This window comes from Stegostoma tigrinum, chromosome 34, assembly GCF_030684315.1.
Source record: "Stegostoma tigrinum isolate sSteTig4 chromosome 34, sSteTig4.hap1, whole genome shotgun sequence".
Lineage (NCBI taxonomy): Eukaryota > Metazoa > Chordata > Chondrichthyes > Orectolobiformes > Stegostomatidae > Stegostoma > Stegostoma tigrinum.
The window spans coordinates 21,642,686-21,665,359 of record NC_081387.1 but is presented as its reverse complement, the minus strand read 5'-3'; the positions used below and the strand labels follow the sequence as shown (position 1 = coordinate 21,665,359).

At 46.1% G+C, this 22,674-nt stretch overlaps 1 protein-coding gene across 2 annotated transcripts in view; it reads right to left on the bottom strand.

Annotated features, from left to right (window-relative positions):
- atf6b (activating transcription factor 6 beta) overlaps positions 1–22,674 on the bottom strand; it is a 105,567-nt gene that overhangs the window by 61,083 nt on the left and 21,810 nt on the right. For both annotated transcript variants that reach the window (XM_059639376.1, XM_059639377.1), the window contains exons 2-6: positions 12,290–12,372; positions 11,853–11,946; positions 9,598–9,692; positions 7,405–7,564; positions 5,660–5,848 (exon numbers count right to left, since the gene is read on the bottom strand). In XM_059639376.1, the coding sequence (XP_059495359.1) occupies positions 5,660–5,848; positions 7,405–7,564; positions 9,598–9,692; positions 11,853–11,946; positions 12,290–12,372 (621 nt within the window). The remainder of the gene's footprint in view (positions 1–5,659; positions 5,849–7,404; positions 7,565–9,597; positions 9,693–11,852; positions 11,947–12,289; positions 12,373–22,674) is intronic.

Below are 22,674 nucleotides of genomic sequence, written 5' to 3'. Positions count from 1 at the left end.
GTCCAGCTTCGCGATCGGCGGGAGCAGGGGCTACCTGACCTATGCAGGGCAACCTAAAGTCTGCCATGCCTGTGGTAGGTCAGGTCACATGGCGGCCGACTGCAAAGTCACCATCTGCAGGAACTGCAGGGAGGAGGGACACCTTGCAAAGGATTGCCCACGAGAGAGAAGCTGCAACATTTGCGGGGAAGCGGGCCACTTCTATAGGGCATGCCCGCGGCAGGGTACCACCTACGCCCAGGTCGCCGGCAGGGGAAATGCGGGGCCAGCCCCCCCGGAGGAGAGGAAGGCACCAGGGCCCAGCAAGGACCCCACTAATGTGCAGGAGGGCCAGGCCGTGCAGGAGGGCCCAGCCCTGCAGGATGGGCCCGAGGCCAGCAAAGCACCCCTGCAGGCTCCGATCCCCCCCGACAACCCGGAGCCAATGGAGGCGGCGACAGGCGACCCAGGGGAGTGGACTACAGTCCGGAAAGCGAGGAGGAAGGTGCGTCGACGGGCCCAGGAACCGCAACAATCAGGAGGGAAGAGACAGCTACAGGGGGGCTATAAGAGCTCCTCTGACGAGGAGGATTCGGAGAGGGCCCACCCGAAGCAGAAGTTAAAGGTCTCGAGGGGGAAGGAAAGCAGCACCCCGCTTCCAGGTGACGGGAGGCGTCCTGAGGCTCACTCCGACACCCAGTCAAGTGCCGCTGGAGCACTGGAGGGCCCCCCGGAACTTCCAGGCGGGAAGGAGGAAACAGCACGTCCCCAGCCTGATCCGGAGCCGGACCCTCCTGCCTCCGCACCCCTGACGGGGGGGGGATGCCACCCGGAAGGCAGCACAGACGGTTTCCTGAGCCCAGAGAGCGTCCAGCAGTTAGCCCGGGCAATGGGCATGAAGGGACAGATGGAGGGGCTGGACCTTGGACTTGGGGAGGGTACTGCAGTCACTGCCCACAATGGGGGTACGAATTGCGAGCATTAATGTGCGCAGCGTCAAGTCAACCGCGAGATGTGTGTCCACATTGGCCTACTTGACCACCATCAAGGCGGACCTCCTGTTTCTCCAGGAGTGCGGGATACCACACCTCGGCAGGTACGGGAAATGGTCCGGCGCCTGGACCTGTGGGCCTTCGATCTGGTCGGGGGGTAACGACTGTCGCTCCTCGGGCCTGGCTATTCTGCTGTGGGGGCACAACTTCACCATCTCTCAAGTTCAGGAGGTGGTGGGGGGGCGCCTCCTAGTGGCTGACATCACCTACAGGAATGCTCCCCTGAGGCTGATCAACGTGTACGCCCCAGTGGTACGGAGTGAGCGGTTGGACGTCCTGCAGCGGCTTCCACCCCTGCTGGCTACGTCCAGGCCGGTCATCCTAGGCGGAGACTTCAACTGCATCATTGATGCAGATGGAAGATCCGGCGTGGGGACAGCGGGTGGGGGGATTCAACTGGACGTCACGTCCAGATTCCTGATGGGCACGGTGAAGGACGCCAAGCTGCTCGACGTCTTCAGCACCCCTGCAGACGGAGCGCAGCAGAGGTACACCTGGTCGCGGCCAGACGGGTCTATCCGCTCAAGGATAGACTTCCTGTTTGTGTCACGGACGTTCTCAGTCAGATCCACTGGTGTCGAGCCGGTGTTCTTCTCTGACCACTGCCTCCTGTTGGCCGACTGTCACTTACAGGACGACCAGCCGGCCGGCAAGGGGACGTGGAAGCTCAACACGACTCTGTTGACCCCAGAGAACGTCGAGGAGCTTAAGAGGGAGTACACCGGTTGGAGGACCGTGAAACCCCTATTTGAGTCTCCAGGCGACTGGTGGGAGACGGTGAAGGAGAACATCAAGAGGTTCTTTGTCCTCAAGGATGTTCAGAAGGCAAGAGAGAGGCGGGGAAAGCTGTCGCGACTCCAGAAAAGGGTGCAGAACCTGCTCCTTCTGCAGTTGATGGGGGTCGATGTCACGGAGGACCTCCGCGAGGTGAGGGGCCAGCAAGCCTCGCTCTTCGCCGCGGAGGCCTCCAGGATAATCTTCCGGTCCAGGGTCCGCTCTGTGGAGCAGGACGAGACGTGCTCGCGTTTCTTCTTTCAGAAGGTGCACAAAGAGAGCTCTGTGCTTAGCCGGCTGAAGGAGGACGACGGCTCGGTGACGTCGTCTCGGCCCGACGTTTTGAGGATCAGCAGATCCTTCTATGCCGGACTGTACGACACGAAGCCCACGGACAGCACGGCCTCCGAGTCGTTCCTGTCGTCTATCACGGAGGTCTTAGATGACGGCATGAGGGAGTGGCTGGACCGGCCGATATCCTTGGACGAGCTGTCCAGAGCCCTCAAGTCCTTGCAGAGGAATAGGACTCCCGGAAGTGATGGCTTACCGGTCGAGCTGTATTCTGCTCTGTGGGGCCTGGTCGGCCAGGACCTGCTGGAGGTGTACAATAGTGCGCTTCGGGCAGGGGAAATGTGCAAGTCCATGAGGAAGGGCATCATCACCCTCATTTACAAGAGGAAGGGGGAGAGGGAAGAAATTCAGAATTGGCGTCCCATTTCACTTTTGAACGTGGACTACAAAATCCTGGCCAAGGTCATTGCCAACCGGGTCAGGTCTGTCCTGGAGTCGGTGATTCACCCTGACCAAACCTGTGCTGTGCCGGGCAGGAAGATCGCCGAGAGCCTCGCGCTCATCAGGGATACGATCGCCTACGTACAGGACAGGCGGGTGGACACCTGCCTCGTCAGCCTGGACCAGGAGAAGGCCTTCGACAGGGTCTCTCATGCTTACATGAGGGACGTCCTCTCCAAATTGGGGTTCGGGGAGGGCATCCGCAATTGGATCCGGCTGCTCTACGCCAACATCGTTAGCGCAGTCTCGATCAACGGGTGGGAATCAGACAGTTTTCCTGTTAGATCTGGAGTCAGGCAGGGCTGCCCGCGCTCTCCTGCCTTGTTCGTGTGCTGTGTGGAGCCCTTCGCCGCCTCCATCAGGAAGGACGTGAGCCTGAAGGGCGTGACTATCCCAGGCAGCGGAGGCCTTCAGGTCAAGACCTCCCTGTACATGGATGATGTCGCCGTCTTCTGCACCGATCGTCGGTCAGTGAGTAGGCTGTTGGACATCTGCGGCCAGTTTGAACTGGCCTCGGGTGACAAAGTCAATAGGGGTAAGAGCGAGGTCATGTTCTTCGGGAACTGGGACGACCGCTCCTTCATCCCCTTCACCGTCAGGACAGACTACCTGAAGGTGCTGGGTGTTTGCTTTGGTGGAGCTGGGGCATGCACTAAGACTTGGGAGGAGCGTATCTCCAAATTTAAGCGGAAGCTGGGCAGGTGGACGCTCCGGTCCCTCTCCATCGCGGGTAAGAGCCTGGTTGTCAGGTGCGAAGGGCTTTCGGTACTGTTGTATGTGGCGCAGGCCTGGCCTATTACCTGGACCTGCGCCGCTGCGGTCACCCGGGCCATCTTCCACTTCATTTGGGGGTCGAGGATGGACCAGGTCCGCAGAGATACCATGTACAAAGACCTGGGAAATGGGGGAAAGGGCGTACCGAACGCCACCCTCGCCCTGACGGCTACCTTTGTGTGTGGCTGCATCAAGCTGTGCGTAGATCCTCAGTACGCAAACACCAAGTGTCACTACTTACTGAGGTTCTACCTGTCCCCGGTGTTGCGAAGGATGGGCCTGGCCTCGTTGCCGCGGAACGCTCCGAGTAGTTGGACCGTTCCGTACCACCTGTCCTTCGTGGAGAAATTTTTGAAAGGAAACACCTTTGACCACAAGGCCGTCAGGCAGTGGTCAGCACGTAGTATCCTCAGGACCCTTCGGGAAAAGGAGAGGGTGGATCCCGTCGTGTGGTTCCCCATGCAGACTGCCAAAGTCGTTTGGCAGAATGCCTCATCGCCAGAACTTTCAAACAAGTACAAGGACATTGCTTGGCTGGTGGTGAGAGGGGCTCTGCCAGTGAGATCCTTTATGCATGCCCGGAATCTCTGCACCACCGCACGCTGCCCTCGAGGTGGCTGCGGGGGGGACGAGACTGTTGATCACCTCCTTCTGGAGTGTGCCTATGCGCAGGAGGTCTGGAGGGGGATGCAGTGGTATTTGTCGAGGTTCGTCCCGAGCAGCTCCGTGACGCGGGACTCCGTGCTCTACGGGCTGTTTCCGGGGACGCACACCGAGACCAACATCAGCTGCGCCTGGAGGACCATCAATGCGGTGAAAGACGCTCTTTGGTCTGCCCGCAACTTGCTGGTCTGCCAGCTGAAAGAACTGACCCCGACCGAGTGTTGCAGACTGGCGCACTCCAAGGTCCAGGGCTACGTGCTGAGGGACGCGCTAAAGCTTGGGGCAGCCGCCGCCAAGGCGCGGTGGGGAAAGACCACCGTATGAGCCCCCTCGTCCAGAAAAGGGAAAAGAATCCTATGTGGTAACTGGGCCCAGCTGGCGCCTTCCCCAACTGGTCAGGGGGCCAACTGGGACTGTGCGGGGTGACGACTGCCGGGGCGGTTTCTTTGCTTTGTTTTTTTTTCTCTCTGTTTTATTTTTTTTTTCCCCTTTAGTTGGCGTACGTACCCCCGGGTAACCCGGAGTGGCTTGCATGACTGGGTAGGTGTATAAATGTTTTATTTTTTGTACATTCTATGAATAAAGTATATTTTTTCAAATAAAAAAAAAAGGTGACGAAACGTCTGAAAACTAACCTTCCAGCTCAGCTAGCAAACTCACATCCAGCACCTCAACCTGAGCTACAAATCTTCTCAAAACTCGCTACTTTGGATGGTTGCAGGACTAGAGTAAGTCTTATAAATAGGAAGGGTTCACGGTAGGATAAGGATCAGAATTTTAAGCTCAAGTTGTTGCTGGATAAACTGCCAATATAGGTCAGGGAGTACTGGATAATGGGTGAAAAGATTTAGTTATAAATTTCTTCACGTTTCCATTGCTCCTTTTGCTAATTAACCAAACTCAATAGAAAGAGGTTCTCCCCATGCACTCTGTCCCCATCCCTCTCAATTGTGCATACCTCTTTCAAACCTCCTCTTAATCCTTGCTTCTCCATGGAATACAGCCCTAAATTTTCCAATCTCTCCATGCAACTGAAGGTCCTCATCCCTGAAATCATTTGTGCTGATCTTTTCCACACTCAATCAAACATCATTTAATCCTCTAGAAAGTGGTGTCCAGAGTTTGACACAATACTCTCAACTGAGACTGAATCAATTTTTATACAAATTTAACATTACTCACTGCTTTTCTTCTGTGCGCCTACTTCTAAAGTCATCATTTATGCATTATTAACTACCAAATAAGGAGAAACAACTTGTTTTGGCATGACTGTCGGCAATAAGGGAGAACAGATTTAAGAAACTAGCAAATAAATCGGGAGAGATCGGTTTTCTGTTTCCTTTCTCAGTAAGTTCTGAACTAAAGTGCCCTGCTTGAAAGGCAGTGCCTAAGTGAAAATGTCAAAACTATAGGGCAAGGACATGCTTGTGTGGCTAACTGAGCAGCTCTTTGGCAAAGCAACGACAGTACAAACAGCCCCTTTCCTTGGAGAATCCTCTCAAGATCTGCATGATTTGCACACCCAGCTTCCTTTGCCAAGTGAATAAATATTACATGGTCCACATGTCTGCTGTGAATAAAAGGAAACACAGTAAATAAAAAAAAGAAATGCAGCAGATGTGTACCTGGAACAGTTTGCTTTAACGGCAGACTCTGTTGCTGAGACACGGGCAAGCTGTTCTGTATAGACTGAAGAATGACGGTTTTTGCTGGGCTGGTGGTTGGAGCAGTGGTCAGTGTTGTCACAACAACGGGTTTTGACTGGATGTTTGGCTTGTTGCACATGATGCTATTGGCCTTTGCAGTAGTTTGAACTGGAGCGGAGAAACAAAAGTGAAATCACAGAAAACATCAGACCTCCTGCACTGCTAAATAGACTGCAGGAATTAATACTATGTTCCTCAACTGGATCACAAATTCTAACACCCAACACCCAGCTCCATTACTACACCCGAAGTTGTATTTTAGCATGATGAAAGGAGCAAATAGCACCAAGTTACAAGGAGAATGTAATCAGTGCATGGTACAGTGGGTTACTGTGACTGGTCTTCCACTCCTTTGCCCTGTGCTTAAACAACAGTTGGAATGATTGAGTGTGTCAAAGACTCCAATGCCAGAAGGGTCAGCCTGTCTCAATCAGATTGGATGGCAGCATGAAACAATTCTCAGTTCAGCACCAACTGGTGCATCAGTCAGGCATTTGTCTCAAGCAGAGGCTAAGGCACGTTCTTGAGGACCAAAAGAAGGAACCTAACACTACTTCAGACCAATGTTTTGTCTGCTTGATTAATCAGACATTAGCTACAATTCATTTAGTTCGACTGTGTATCTTAGTGTTTTAGGTTCCACAGGAACCTCTTCCCACTTTCCTCTGTCCAACAATCCCTTCTGCTTCTTTCTCCCTCATCTACTTAGAGCTTCTTCTGAAACATATCCATGTTTTTGTCCTCAAAAACTCCTGGGTTTCAACCACACTGGTTGCAAACATGTTTCTTCTGAATGATCAAAACAGATTTTTGTGGTTAGAGATTGAGAATCAGATTCTGAAGTCATGCTCATTTTGCTTCCAGCAAGTTGGAAGGTCCCTTGTCTATTCTCTTGAATCCCTTGGTAATTTTGAAGGTTTCAGGTCGCCAATAATATCTACCCACACTGCATCCCCATCCTTCTTGTTCTGAACAAGATCACTTTCCTAATAATTATAACCTCAGTTCTAACCTCGTTCTGGTAGACCATTTTTGTACTCACTTTTGTACTCTTAGTGACTCGGCACACTTTTCAATAAAATGGAGAGCAAACAGTTCACAGGCCTGCAGTGTAATCTCACTATGGGTCCTGGATACATGATAACAAATTCTATTCCTTAACAACTCCAAGGACTTCTCCAATATGAACTGAAGTGGTTCAGCCCTTTTTGTTTCCCTGAAGAAGTGACCATTTTTCACTTGGCAGGCAAACCCCAGTGGACGTGTAATAAAATTCTCCGTGTAGCATTAATATAGTGTGGAACTGGAGGAACACAGCAGTTCAGGCTGCAGAGGAGCAGGAAAGTCACCGAGTCCTGAAGAAGTGTGTAAACCAGAAACATCAACTTGCTTCCTCCTCTGATGAAGCCTGACCTGCTGTGTTCCTCCAGCTCTACACTGTATTGACTCTAACTCTAGCAAATGCAGACCTTGCTATTGCCTATTCTGTGTAGCATGTAGGTTAAGCATGAGACATAACTGGTTCCATTTGCCAACCTGGAAACTGCAATTGTCAGGACTTTGACTCAAAATGTTCTCTTTCGGAGGATTAGACCAAGCCTCACTCTCAAAACATCACTATTTTTGGAAAGGTTACATTTTATCAATTAAAGAATGCCATTTACTTGCTGGTCCTTGTTTCACTGGCGAGGTCCCATTTTCCTTTTTCACCACACCGAGCTGGACAGTGTTCGGCGGTGGGTTGAGAACATCCCCAAATACACAGGGTGGTGTAGGAGGATCCTCAGTTTTCACAACTGGAAGAGTTGGTTCCGTGTTTACTGTCTGAAGTTTTGCATTGGAAAAGAAAAGGAAACAGTGTCTTGACACGACTGGTACAATTTGACACAAATGGCTTGTTTCTCATTCTTCTCAAAGCCCCCACTCCATGCCCTTACATTAGCTTTTCCTGGATGATGAGGGGTTAAGCATCTCGGACCCTGGCCACTCCGAAAGTGAGCGATTTTCAGGCTAGTGTATAGAGAGACGTAGGTGTTTGGGTAATTCCCTAGTTAAGACCACACTAGAAGTGACTGGGAATTATATTACTCAATTTGTATCCATCACTCCTTCCCCACATTTACATTCTAGACTGCTCTTCAATCACTTTTACCGTACACTTTCTACCACACTGTACTTTTAGTCACAGATCTGATGAGCTGCAGTTCAAAGATAAAATAAGACTCTGCAGACTAACTGCTGTTGCACACTGTTTGAATTGACCTGTGAAGTCTGCTGTAAATTCTGTCTCTAGCTCTGTCATTAATAGCGAGTGGCGGCAGTGTGGAGGAACAGAGGGATCTTGGTGTGCAGATAAATAGATCCCTTAAAATGGCCACCCAAATGGACAGGGTTGTTAAGAAAGCATATGGTGTTTTGGCTTTCATTAACAGGGGGATTGAGTTTAAGAGTCGTGAGATCTTGTTGCAGCTCTATAAAACTTTGGTTAGACCGCACTTGGAATACTGCGTCCAGTTCTGGTCGCCCTATTATAGGAAAGATGTGGATGCTTTGGAGAGGGTTCAGAGGAGGTTTACCAGGATGCTGCCTGGACTGGAGGGCTTATCTTATGAAGAGAGGTTGACTGAGCTCGGTCTCTTTTCATTGGAGAAAAGGAGGAGGAGAGGGGACCTAATTGAGGTATACAAGATAATGAGAGGCATAGATAGAGTTGATAGCCAGCGACTATTTCCCAGGGCAGAAATGGCTAGCACGAGGGGTCATAGTTTTAAGCTGGTTGGTGGAAAGTATAGAGGGGATGTCAGAGGCGGGTTCTTTACACAGAGTTGTGAGAGCATGGAATGCGTTGCCAGCAGCAGTTGTGGAAGCAAGGTCATTGGGGTCATTTAAGAGACTACTGGATATGCATACGGTCACAGAAATGAGAGGGTGCATACATGAGGATCAATGGTCGGCACAACATTGTGGGCTGAAGGGCCTGTTCTGTGCTGTACTGTTCTATGTTCTATGGTGTTAATAGCCTCTTTGGATTTTCACTTCTGATCCAGATATGTATTTTGTGCCTATGCTGTTTGCACTTATCACATAGGCCAGAGGACCGCTAAGCAACATTGTAAGGTATTGATCTCTCTTTCACCTCAGCCCAAATGTTTGATGGCGGTGAGGGGGGAAATGTTGAATTAATTTTTGCTCCTTCTGGATGAGGTGAATGCAAAAAAAAAGCGAGAAAGGGCTCAAAGGTAGTGTTATCATAGTAACCGTGTCAACAGCTGTCCAGAGGCAGGAGTGGTTAACAGGAAAGATTTGCTCCAGTGATGAACGCTTGAAAAAGCTGCCCTTCATGTTCCATTTTAGACAAAGAGACCTGCAATTACCAGCAGTCTGTGGAAGACTATCAAGGGGGAAGGTGATTTCAAGTGATCCTTCTACTGGTCAGTGAAATTCTGGAATTATAGACCACAGGACGAGGCACTTTGGCCCATAAGGTCTGCAGTAGATTTTTGGTAGAGGTCGCTAATTCATCCTTCTCCTCTTGCCTTTTTCCAATAGCCTGCAATTTTTTTTCCCTCCATGTCTACATCTAATCCCCTTTGGGAGAAAAGGAAGTTTCAGCCACGTTCTCCATTAGGATGCATGTCTGGAGGACTTTCTGAAGTGAAAGAGGAGCAATTATTCATCTTCAGAGAAGCTCAAGCTGAGCATTTGAAGGATAATGTGTATACAGAGGTTTCAAACAAAGGAGGATGGCTGGAAAGTAATCTCAGCAAATTTCCTTTCCATTACCTCAAATGCACATTAAATGTGACAATTGATTCAAGATGGCATCAACTAGGTAGAGTACAAACCTATCTGCTCACCTGAGGAAAAAGGGGAATGTCACATGAGGAAGCAAGTGAAGAATCTGAGCAGCGTGAGGATCCCGGCGAAAGTGGTTCCAACTTCACTCGGAGGTCTGTGGAAGAAAGCACAGTTTAGCTTTAATGAGGAAGGATCACCGGACACAAAACGTTAACTCAGATTTTTCCTTCACAGATGCCGCCAGACCTGCTGAGCTTTTCCATTTTGTTTTTGTTCTAGCTTTAATTAATACTAATATGGACTTGAGTCATTTATGCAAATATTTGGTTACAGCAAAATGTACGCGTGCAATTCCTACTGACAAAGCCCACATCGCAAGTGTTAGCTCAGATGATGTCGGAAGAGGCACAGGGTCAGCAGCATTCCTGAGAGGTATGGACAGGCAGCTGCGGTTAAGTTATCTACTCCAGTCTCTGCAAACATACAACTTCACATGGCCTCACAAACAGATTCTAAAACACCCACAGCACTTAAAGCTGTCTCCTAACCTCCCAATCTGTTGAGAGCACTATATGAATGCAAGCTGCTGCTTTCTAGGTGGTCTTTTCACTAACAGCTGTAGGCCTTTGCACACTGACTGCATGCTCTGCATTACATCAGAGGTCATTACACGGGCGTGAATGATTAATTGGAATTAAGAAAGCACCATGTGTTTTATGGAAACTGGCTACACCTAAGTACAAGCAATATTTTGAAAATTTGGTAATGAAGTGGCAATTACATTTGCCAGAAAAGTTAAGCTTTGGGAGGTAGCACTGTTAAATCAAAGGCCAATTGAAGTTACAAGACGCATAAGAGCAGCACATCCAGAAAGTGGTCATCTTGAGATAGCAAGGTGTAGAGCTGGATGAACACAGCAGGCCAAGCAGCAGAGGTGCAGGAAAGTTGACGTTTCAGTCTAGCCCCTTCAGAAATTGGGGAGAGGGAGGGGACTCAAACTAATAGGGAGAGAGGGGTAAGCGGATAGAAGATGGATAAAGAAGAAGATAGTGCCTGCTGTGTTCATCCAGCTCTACACCTTGTTATCTCAGATTCTCCAGCAACGGCAGTTCCAACTGTCACAGTGATCATTGAGTTTTTTTTAAATGACAGAAGAACCAGCACACAGACTGGAGGAAGTAGCCACGCATAAACGTTCAAAATACCTACCAGTTTTAGGCATCAATTCTATGATATGCAGTTTTATGAACGTTTCTAACAAAAGGAAAGCATAGAGACTTAGATAGAAACATCAGAATTTGTGCAGGCATAGGCCATTCAGCCCCTCAAGCCAGGTCTGCCAGTCAGTAATGTTATGGCAACTGGTGGCCTTAGCTGCATGTCACCACCCCACCTCCTGAATAACCCTCAACTCTATTCTATGTCAGCTGCTATCTCACTTGTCACTGAAACAAAATGCTCTTGGTTCAAGTTCAACTCTAACTCCAGAGTTTGAGCATAAAAGTCAAGACCAATATTCCAATGTCGTATTGCACAGTCAGGAGTGACCTCCTTTAAACATTAAACTGATGTTTCACTTGGTCAAGTGACTGCAAGTGATCCCACGGTACTATTTTGAAGAACTGGAGTTTTGCCCTGATGACCCAGTAAATATTTCTCGCTTAAACAAAAATCACCAAAAAAACCCCAGAACAGACTGTTTTTGTCAGACATAGCTGCCATAGTTCCAACACTGCACTTCAAAATGACTTTAGCGCCTCTAAAGACATTTGACATGTCTGGCAGCAGCAAAGGGTGCAACCTAAATGCACTCTTTTCTTATTTGTAGATATAAAACCTGACTAACTTAGTCTTGAACATCTCACCTAAGAATACTCCCCATTCACAGCTTCTTGCAACACTTCAGAGGTCAGGGCAATAAGTACAGTGCGCTGCAAGCTGTTCGGTCAACATCTATTTACATGCAGCCGGGTATCATAGCAACAGTCAAGCAGGTAACCCACTCTGGATGATCAGATGGCAGGAATAATGACGTCCTAGATACTGAAAGCTGTATTAATTTGCTCTTCTCTCAAACATGTTGGCATGCCAAACACCATTACACTCCAGCAGAGACCAGGAACGACAGTCTAGCTGGAGGCTGGGAGCGGATCTTGAACCCCTATCCTCCCGACAGAGTTGAGGACGTCATGCCAATTATTCTCACTATCCAAGTAAAATCTTGCCTCAAGTATATAATCCAATGACTCACTGTTTGTACAGGAAGGTGACTGCTCCAATTCCTTGGTTCACAAGTTTAACTACAAGTGATTACCTGAATAAATGTCTCCATTGATCTGACTCCAAGGTAAGTCTGATGTATCAATGTCCATATTCAAATTCAAATCCAAATCCAAACTTGTGTTGAACTGAAAAGTAAATGTAAATATAGAGTGGTCAACATCTCAACAATTCATGAACCGGGTTCTATTAAAGATGATTTGTTTATATACTATCTCAGGTCTTCCAGACTTGGCAAAAGGTGCTGGAGTGTCATTGGGCTGCATCAGAAGTGCAGGAAATGTCAACTGACATGCCTGCACACCAAGTTTATATATTGCCCACGGATAGGTCTCCAATTGGTTCACAAGTTTGTGTGTGCAGCTCTTTTAAGATGGAAAGCATGTCAGTTGACATTTCCTGCACTTCTGATGCAGCCCAATGACACTCAAGCAGAAAAGACAAAGTATTCTTGAACTTAAGTACTGTTACCTCAGTGACATTGTCAAAGCAGTGAAAGAGATCAGTAGAATCATCCAGCTCCTCCATTGTTTCACAGTCATACAGGCAGGCATCTGAAAGAAAATGACTGATTATTTACATTTTCATTCCTCAAGTTAATCTTCATCCCACACACACACAGGCCCTTATAGCCTCACCATCTTCTCCTTGAAATCCTTCTCCAACCTTAGGCTCCAACTTAATTTTTTTCACCCTAGCTATTCCTTACACTGTACTAAGAATCAGAAAAATACCTTATTCAGCCCATTCAACTTTTACCAGCTATTTAAAGGCTGCCAACAAAGACCCATCACACCTCAGTAACAACCTCCTACAACCATTTTCCTCAGGCAGAAAATATAGAAGCCTGAACACACACACACACACACACACACACACAGGTTCAGGAACAGCTTCTTCCCAGCCATTATCAGACTAATCAATGGACTCTAGCCTCAAGTAATGCTGATCCTGCTAATGTTGATCATTCCTAGCACGATGTAACCTTTATGCCTCTGTCTGCATCTTTTTTGATCTGTACATCCTTTGTTTACTATGACCTGCCTGTGCAGCTCGTAAACAAAGCTTTTCACTGTACTCCAGTACACATGGCATGAGAAATCAATCCAATCAGTAGCACCCCGCTGGTTTTGCTCAAAAAAAGAACTGATACAATGAAATTTGTTATTGAATATCAGAGTATTCAGACAATGCATTGCAGATCACAACTTAGTTTGCACTTAGCTCTCTCTCTGGATCATTTCCTGATGACCCCCCCTGCCACTGGAAACAGTTTCTCCTTATTTAGTTGCATCAATATTAATCAATTGATAAAAGCTTTCAGGTAGCCCATGGTGGAAATTTCCATCTTTACAAACACTTCTCCAGATCATCTTCCAACTCAACTGCCAACTTCCTCATCCTTCAAGGCAAACCATTTTTACATTCTGTAAGATAAAGAATGCAATAGAAATGACAGAATGAGTGTTACATTTTTCACCTTCCAGAATTCAAAGTGCGCAAGACACGAGGAACTGAAATGGATCTACGCTTACAAGCTGCACACAGTAACTAAGTTAGCATGCCAATCCAGTTTGCACAAGCTGACATCTATCCAACCACACAGTCACAAACAGAAGTGGAGAGCTTGAGGTTCTGCCAAATACTGAGCAGTGTGCAAGAAAAATCTGTCATCAATTTACCAGCCAGACTGTGTTCAAAACCAACATTAGTCCATTCTCAATCCAGTCACAAAGCATACGATAAGGCTACGACAGGTTATCCAAGTTGATGGTCTTCAGAAGTCACATTCAACCAATCCCTGATGAGACTTCACCACACAGCCACAGGGTCATTTAACAATTGTTGCAGATGGAGCTGGCCCAGGTGGACCACAGTGCACATGCTCCATCCTAAGATAACGATTATGGTACCTTATTCTAGCCAGTAAGGGGCAGTAGTGAGCTAGGTAACTCCGAGAACAACCAAACATACAAGTTTTGACTCCTCCAATGGATAAATTCTGGTTTTCTGATGTTTGATCCAGCTTAATTATTCCCTACCTGTATGAACAGGAACAGAAGGAAGCCATTCAGCCCCTCAAGCCGGTCCTTTATTCAATGAGATCACGGTTGACCTGTGACCTAAATCCATTTATCACCCTTGCCCTGTATCCCTTAATACACTTGGCTCAAAAAACCTGACAAATCACAGCTTTCAAATTAACAGTTGCTATTTGTGGGGAAAAAAAAATCCTTCCTCCTACCAGGAGATAGGAAGAACTGCCGATGCTGGAGTCAGAGATAACAGTGTGGAGCTGAAGGAACATAGCAGGCCAGGCAGCATCAGAGGAACAGGAAAGCTGACGTTTCAGGTTGGGACCATTCTTCGGGACCCAAAACGTCAGCTTTCCTGCTCCTCTAGTGCTGCCTGGCCTGCTGTGTTTTTCCACCTCCACACTGTTATCTCATACACTTACCACCTTTTGTGTGCAGTAGTGGTGTTTAAGGTGGAGATAGCTAAACAGGAGAAAAAGAAAGTAGAACTTTCTAGGAGCACTTTGAAGGTCATAAGTGGCCTGCTGCAATTCCTCTCAGAGGAAGCATGGACAATCACAGGACTGTGTCAAAGATAAGGGGACAAAGAAAATGACTTATTGGGGTAATTAGGAAAAGGTGATGAGTCTTCTTCTACAATAGAGGCACAACTGACAGCTAAGAATTCGGTGCATGACTGGATGGCTTGTGCAAAAAGTAGGAAGGGTGGTGTGACTACAGCACCAACCTCTTCCATTCCAGGAGGGTTCAAGTCACACGCATACGATTATGTAGCAACAATTACTGCAGATGCTGGAATCTGTACTATAAACAGCAAATGCTGGAGATCACAGTGGGTCAGACAGCATCCATGGAGAGAGAGCAAGCTGACATTGAGTCTAGATGACTCAACGTCAGAGCTGAAGTGAACTGTGGAGGGGACAGCATTTATGCCAGACTTGAAATAACAGACAGCGCCCACAGGGAGAGGTGGAAAAGCAGGGAGAGGGCATGGTGACAAGCTAAAAAGAAAGGAAAGAAATATTAGCTGGTTCGCAGTTCAAAGGTGTTGAACTCAATATTAAGTAAAGAAGGCTTAAAGTGCCAAGTCTGAAGAGGATATTTTGCTCCTCCAGTTTGCGCTGTGATTCACGGGAGCGCAACAGCATGCCGAGGACAAACAAGTGGGCGTGCGAGCAGGATGCAGTGTTAAAATGACCAGCTACTGGAAGGTAGTGTTCCTACTTGCGCACAGGTCAGAGGTGTTGCACAAAGCTGTCACCCAGTCTGTGTTTGGTTTCTTCAATGTAGAAGAAAATGCCACATTGGCTGCAGCAAATACAGTAAACAGGTGAAATACTGCCCTTGGATTGTAAGCAGGGAGGTGGTGAAAGGGAAGGTATTGCACCTTGTGGTTACATGGGAAGGTGCCATCGGAAGGGGGATGGTGCTGTTGATCATGGAACGGACTAAGGTGTCGTTGAGGGAACGATCGCTGCGAAATGCAGACAGGGGATTGTGGGGACGATGTGCTTGGTGGTGGTGTCCTGTTGGAGTTGTCTGAAATGGCATGGAATGAACCTTTGAATCCAGAGGCTGGTGGGATGGAATGTGAGGACAAGGGGAACCAATCACACTCTTGGTGATTGATGGGAAGGGGGCAAGGGTGGAAGCACAGGTGATAGGGTGAAAGCAGGGGAATGCAGCCACAGTGGGTGGGAAACGATGGTTATGGAGAAGCAAGCCAGTTAGCACCGCCATTTTGAGAGGTGGCATCATTCGAACAGATGCAGCATAGGTGAAGGAAGTGGGACAATGGGATGGAGTCCTGGCAGAGCGTGGGGTGTGACAAGCTGCAATGAAGGTAGTTATGGGAGTCAGTGGTTTTGTAGTGGATAGTTTATTCCCCAAAATGGAAACAGAGATATAAAGGAATAGAAGGGAATTGTCGGAAATGGACAATGTGAAAGTTAGAGAGGAGGGGAAACTGGATGCAAAATGATTGACAATTTCAATATCCTGGCGGGATTAGGTTGCGGCATTGAAGCTGTCGTTGATGTACTGAAGATTGAGTTGTGGGGTGGGGCTGGTGTCAGACTGGAACAAGGGTCATTGCACATACCCCATTAAGAGGCAGACATAACTGACACCTATGCAGGCACCCATAGCTACTCCTTTGACTTGGCAGGAGCGAAATGTATGAAAGGAGCAAGTGTTTGTGGATGGCGCAAAAGATGAAGCGATACGGAGGACTGGAGCAGCTTTGAGAGAGGGTGTAGAGTGGAGTCATGTGGACACATATGGCATTAATTGCCCAATGTAGCCTATTCTACATTGAAGAAACCAAACACAGATTGGGTGACCACTTTGCGGAACACCTCCAATCTGTCCTCAAGTAGGACCTCAACCTTCCCAGTCAATTGTTTAAACACAGCGGCCTGCTCATATGCCTATTTGTCTATTCTCAGCATCTGCAGTGCTCCAGTGAATTACAGTGCAAACGGGAAGAACAACATACTAGGCACTTTACAGCCTTCTGGACTTAATATTTTAACACCCTCAAATTGCGAACCAACTCCTATTTCTTCCAGCATGTTATCATGTCCTTTCTCCCCTCCTCCCTGCCCCCCAACGCAATGGGGGCTGTCTGTCCTTTCAAGTCTGACAGTTAGCGACACCATTGTTCTGCCATTCCCCTCCACATTTCACTTTAGGTCTGGTGAGGAGTCATTTAGACTTAAGGTTGGCTTGCTCTCTCTCCAAGGATGCTGTCTGACCCCACTGCATTTGCAATGTTATATGTGAAAACAACGTGCAACAACATCAATTTTCCTCCATCGTCACTGGTCAAAATTTTGGAACACCATCTCTACCAAAACTGTTGGTGTACCTAAACTACATTGACTGCAACAGCAACTAGGGAAAGGTGATAAATGCTGATATAACAGCGCCTGAAAATGAATAAAAATGAGTAACATTTATTGTGAAAACATTGTTAGTGAATTGTAATAGAACAGTAGATTGAGAATCAATAAAAACTGAGCAACAGGTTTTAAAGTGCTTTTACACAAAAGTGCAGAAGAACACAATATTTTTGAACCGTTTTCTACTCCATGTACACAAGTATCTTTGGAAGAGATATTTACAAAATAATGGTTGTGACTATTCACTTTCCTGTTGTTGGCTAATAATTCATTACAATTAATCTTTTGGCTAAGAAATGATCTGAAATGATCGCCCAAAGATATTATCACTGGACTGTTAATTCACAAATTAAGAAACCCATGTGACATTCTGGAGGCGTGGGTTCAAATCCCACCATGGAAGATGGTGGAATTTGAATTCAACAAAAACCTGGGTTTACAGAGTCTAATTTACTTCACATATTATATTCTACCTTCAAGGTGCCACCAAGTGAGAAAGTTGGGTCACAGCTTAATGTCATGCTCTGTGCAACATACACTAATTTCTGGAACAGAGGTTGCAGATCTCAAAAAAGATCAGCAAGCACCTACATAAACACAGCATTTCTCTATCAAGTACTTCTGCCACTTTTAGTGCCAAAAATAAAATGATAGGCTTTCAAAAGGACTATACACTTCTCAATGTTAATCAGGCTCAAACAGGCTTGTATTCTCTTGAGCATAGCTGACGATTGAAGGAATCACAAACTGAGGCGTCTGAAATGAAGTCAGGTCTGGAGCGTTGCAAGAATTTATCTTCTCTTGTGCAAGGCACTAGAATGAGAGTACATCATACAGGGGCAAACCGACAACACATTTCTTCGCACAGTTCAAACAATTTGGACCTCTACGCCCCCTAAAAAAAGCTCACTGAGGCAGAGGAGCAATTTTAATTCAGCAAGAGCATCAATGATTTAAGAGCTGAGGTAGGTGAATAGGATCAGGATACAGATCATCTGAAATTGATCCAAGTGTTGAAATACCCTCAAGGGAATGAACAGCCTACTTTTGTTCCTAAGTTCCTAATATTTCTGCTGGTTTCAAAACTACATTGCCCTCACAATTACAGACCACTTCTATCAATGACAATCAAGGAGGAAATGGGCCAGCAGTCAACTCAAATCCAGCAATAATCACAGTAACTCTAAATCACATTTAAATGAAGTCTCTACATCCTGTGGAACAAGGCCTGGCACAGAAAACTTTCCAGTAAACAGGATCTCAAACAGAATTCACCTGTGCTACATGAGTATACTTTCACAGAAGTGAAATACACTCTGCACTTGCACAAATACTTGAGTGCTGTAGAAAGGCAAGTTAATAAACTAAACATCTACGAGTCACCATGCCTGACTGCCTTGGCACCCTCCAATTTATTTTTACAGTATTTGGCTGATGCAAGCAAGTGCAAGGAACCTTGCCTTATTCTTGAGTTGCAGAACATGAGTAATTTAAAAAGGGATGCCCACACAGGAACTGTTGAGTTGCTTAGTTTAGAAGGAACATTGCTGGTCCAGTCATCGTTCCTCATTTCACTTCTTTAAGATATCACCAACTTTGAATACAACAGCTGTGTAATTTAGTTTGCAATCTTAAGATCTAATTGAAATAAATATCAAGGGAATGCCAGTTCAAATTCATCAAGCACTCACATTGTGAAGGCAGTCTGAGAATTGCCTGTTCACGAACTACAGGGTAGAAGTTGAGAGCATCAGGTTTTCTTCCCCCCGCTAAATCACACACATGTAAGCATGGTATAAATACAAGAGATCCCTCACTATTACTCGTACCCAATCTACAAGCATTGGGAGGTATAGAGGTGGAGTCAAAGCTGCTTAAACAGAGTCAAGCCATGATATCATTTATACAAAGCAGTCATGAGGTTATCACTTTACATTTTTCAAGTCATCTGGTTCATGCTAAAATGGATGGGACAAACATTTGTTGTTACCTTGATTTGCTTAATAAACAGGTTACACAAATGTAATCACTCCTGGGTGAAGTGCACCTATTAGACCTGGTACTTTCAGATCCCCAGAGTGCTTCACAGGTCACATATACCAGGCGCAATACCAGAATAAAGCTGAGCTTTAACAATGTTTGGAAGTAGAAAACAACTTTTCTGTTTAAACTGGGTTTCTGCCAATCTAAGGTGAACGTGGGATACTACTACAAGTGACCAAAGGCTTGGGAAAACAGCGAGGTTTTAAGGCCTGTCTTATGAGAGAGAGGAAAAAAAGAGAGGGTGGGGTGGGGGTAGATTCAGAGCATTCCAGAGGCGTAGGTCAACTCACCACTTAAATTTTAAAGAGATCACTCAAAGATCAAGTTAAAGTTAAAGTCTCTTGGGCAATAATACCAGGGCAAACAAACATGAAGGAAAATTGGGAAGCCAGAGGAAATGAGGAGTCTTCCCCTGGCGAGGGGCACACATCTGGATGCACTACATACCTAAGATGGTGGTGAAAGAATAATATGAATTTACTTTTGCATGACTGCTACATAAGTAGTACAAGCTTCAAAACTTTGCAGTCATCATACATGACTTTGCAATAATTTTCACAGGCTCAGATTCTGCATTAGAAAAGAAACAATCATGTACTGGGTTCGAGCAACAAGACTCAAAGTTATGTTACAGTCAAGGGGTAGTAATGTTCAAAAGAGAATCACTTAAATCAGTGAAAAGAACAAAACTTCAAGGCAAGGGGTAAAGCAGATAAGTTGAGCTAACCATACAGCTCTAACCAAGAGCCAGCACAATGACTGAACAGCCTTTGTTTTGCATCACTCACAGCACAAGTACTATATCATGACGAACTGATGATTACAATTATAACGGTGGCAAATGAGAGGTGGATTGCAAGGTACTGAGCTATTTTACAGCCCATTTGTGTTTTTATTCTTTCATGGGATTTGAGCAATATTGGCAAGTCCATCCCTAAATAGCCAAGAAAGAAGATGGAATTGCTCAATTTCTGGTTCAATGATGTTTCAGGTCAATGACATTAAACTCCAAAGGGTCGACTGTTTCTCAGTCTATAGATGCTGCCTGCTCAGAGTATCTTCAGTGCTTTCTATTAACCTGCTCCACTTCCCTGCTTACTTCTTCACTCAAGTATTAAACGATAAGTGGTTTGGGAAGTCAAGTGCACAGGTTCTGTTCTGAGGCAACTGATTTCTCTTCACATATGCTTCCAGACCTGAGCTTTTCCAGCAATTTCTGTTTCTCTATCAAGTAACTGGTACTGTATATTGTTCTGTGACTAAGCACAACCCTAAACATGCTTAGCATGATGTGTAGTTTTCCTTAGGGCAGTTTTAACAGAAAGCTTATTATAATAGATTTGAGAGTTTGTTTTTACAGTGAGGTCTATGATGCACTCACTGAATGTGGTGGATCCCGATTCAATGGCAACCAGTGAAGGGGAAGTAAGTACGTACAGCCCTTTAAAGAAGAAATAAAATTGAAGGGCTACTTGCAGGAAGGTGTGTAGAAACAGGTGGATAACTTGTGCATATAGTCAGTACATCAGTGGGCTATGTGGCCTCTTTCTGTATCATAAGAATAGTTTACACTTTTAAAGTGACTTTGGCATAGCTAAACATCCCAAGAATCTGCAAAGGAACATTAAAAAACAACCCGCAGAGGCACACAAGAACATATTCGGTCAAATGATCGAAAGTTTGGTCAAAGCTTTATCCCCAAGGGACTGATAATTGTGTATTCCATTCTAGGTAGTGACCAGTAAGTTATTGTTTGAAGTAGACAATATTTGATATTCCAGTTACTTACAAACATACTGATTAGTAGTTCTGGGGCCCTCCCCAGGCACAGAGGTAGTGTCCCTATTCGTGGACTGGGATAATCAGAAAAGTTTATAAAATCACGGGGGGGATAGGTAGGATGGAAAGTCAAGATCTTTTTCCCCAGGGTAGGGGAGCCCACAACTAGAGGACATGATTTAAGGTGAGGGGCTAAAGACTTAAAAAGGGACTAAAGGGACAACTTTTTTTACTGTGTGTGTGTCTGTATAATTAGGTGCCAAAGGAAGTGGTGGAGGCTGTTCAATTACAATATTTAAACCCTCCACCCAGATGCCTTTTAAGAGGGATATGGGCCAAATAGGATTAGATTGACTTAGGATATCTGGTCGGCATGGACTGGTGGGACTGAAGTGTCTGCTCCCATTGTCCAGGCTCAAGTACCACCTGCTCCAGAGGTGTGTGATGACAGTGCTGAACAGGTTGATTATAAAAATAGGTTAAATTAAATAGTAAAAAGGAATTGCAATAGGTCATGCAGCCCCTCAAGACTGCTCTGCCATTCAGTAAGATCTGACTGATTTTAGAACATAGAACAACACAGTGCAGAACAGGCCCTTCGGCCCTCAATGTTGCGCTGACCTGTGAACTAATCTAAGCCCATTCCCCTACACTATCCCATCATCAACCATATGCTTATCCAAGGGTTGCTTAAATGCCCCTCATGTGGCTGAGTTAACTACATTGGGAGGCAGGGCATTCCACGCCCTTACCACTCTCCAAGTAAAGAACCTGCCTCTGACATCTGTCTTAAATCCATCACCCCTCAATGTGTAGCTGTGCCCCCTTGTACAAGCTAAAGTCATCATCCTCGGAAAAAGACTCTCACTGTCCACCCTATCTAATCTACTGATCATCTTGTATGCCTCTATTAAATCCGCTCTTAGCCTCCTTCTCTCCAATGAAAACAGACCCAAATCCCTCAACCTTTCTTCGTAAGACCTTCGCTCCAGACCAGGCAACATCCTGGTAAATCTCCTCTGCACCTGTTCCAACGATTCCACATCCTTCCTGTAATGGAGCGACCACGCAATATTCAAAGTGAGGCTGCACTAGCGTTTTGTAGAGTTGCAGCATGACATCACATCTCCGCAACTCAATCCTTCTACCAATGCAACCTAACACACCATCAGACTTCTGAACAGCACCATCAACCTGGGTGGCAATTTTCAGGAATCTATGTACATGGACACCAAGATCCCTCTGCTCACCTACACTACCAAGAATCTTTCTGTTGACCCGGTGTTCTGCCTTCCTATTATTCCTCCCAAAGTGAATCACCTCACATTTATCCGTATTAATCTCCATTTGCCAACTTTCGGGCCAATTCTGCAGTTTATCCAAGTCTCCCTGCAACCTGCAACATTCTTCCACACTGTCCACCACTCCACTGACTTTAGTGTCATCTGCAAGCTTACTAACCCATCCACCAATGCCTGCGTCCAAGTCATTTATACAAATGACAAACAGCAGTGGTCTCACAACAGATCCTTGAGGCACACCACTAGTAACCGGACTCCAGGCTGAATATTTTCCATCAACCACCACTCGTTGCCTTCTTACCAAAAGCCAGTTTCTAATCCAAATGGCTAAATCTCCCTCAAACCCGTGCCTCTGTATTTTCTCCAATAGCCTACCATGGGGAAACTTATCAAAGGCTTTACTGAAGTCCACGTACACCACGCCAACTGCCCGACCCTCATCCACATGCTTGGTCACTTTCTCAAAAAACTCAATGAAGTTGCTGTAAATAAAGCCAAAAGACACTTTTTTTCCCCAAAAACCAAACTTTAGAACAAAGAAGTTAGAATTAAAAAAACTGTACTGCATATATATTATACTTTAATAGCCAAAATTAACATGAAGTAAATGTGTGTTAGTAGACAAATTGGAGGGAACACTTTACAGAACATATCAAATACCACATGCACACGAGTCAGATCCCACGAATTTCTCAGTAATCTTCCAGACATGAATGACACCTGGGTCACCAAATATTAAACCCTGTTTCTTTTACAAGGGATTCCAATTCTACACTGGGACTTCAGTTCAGAAC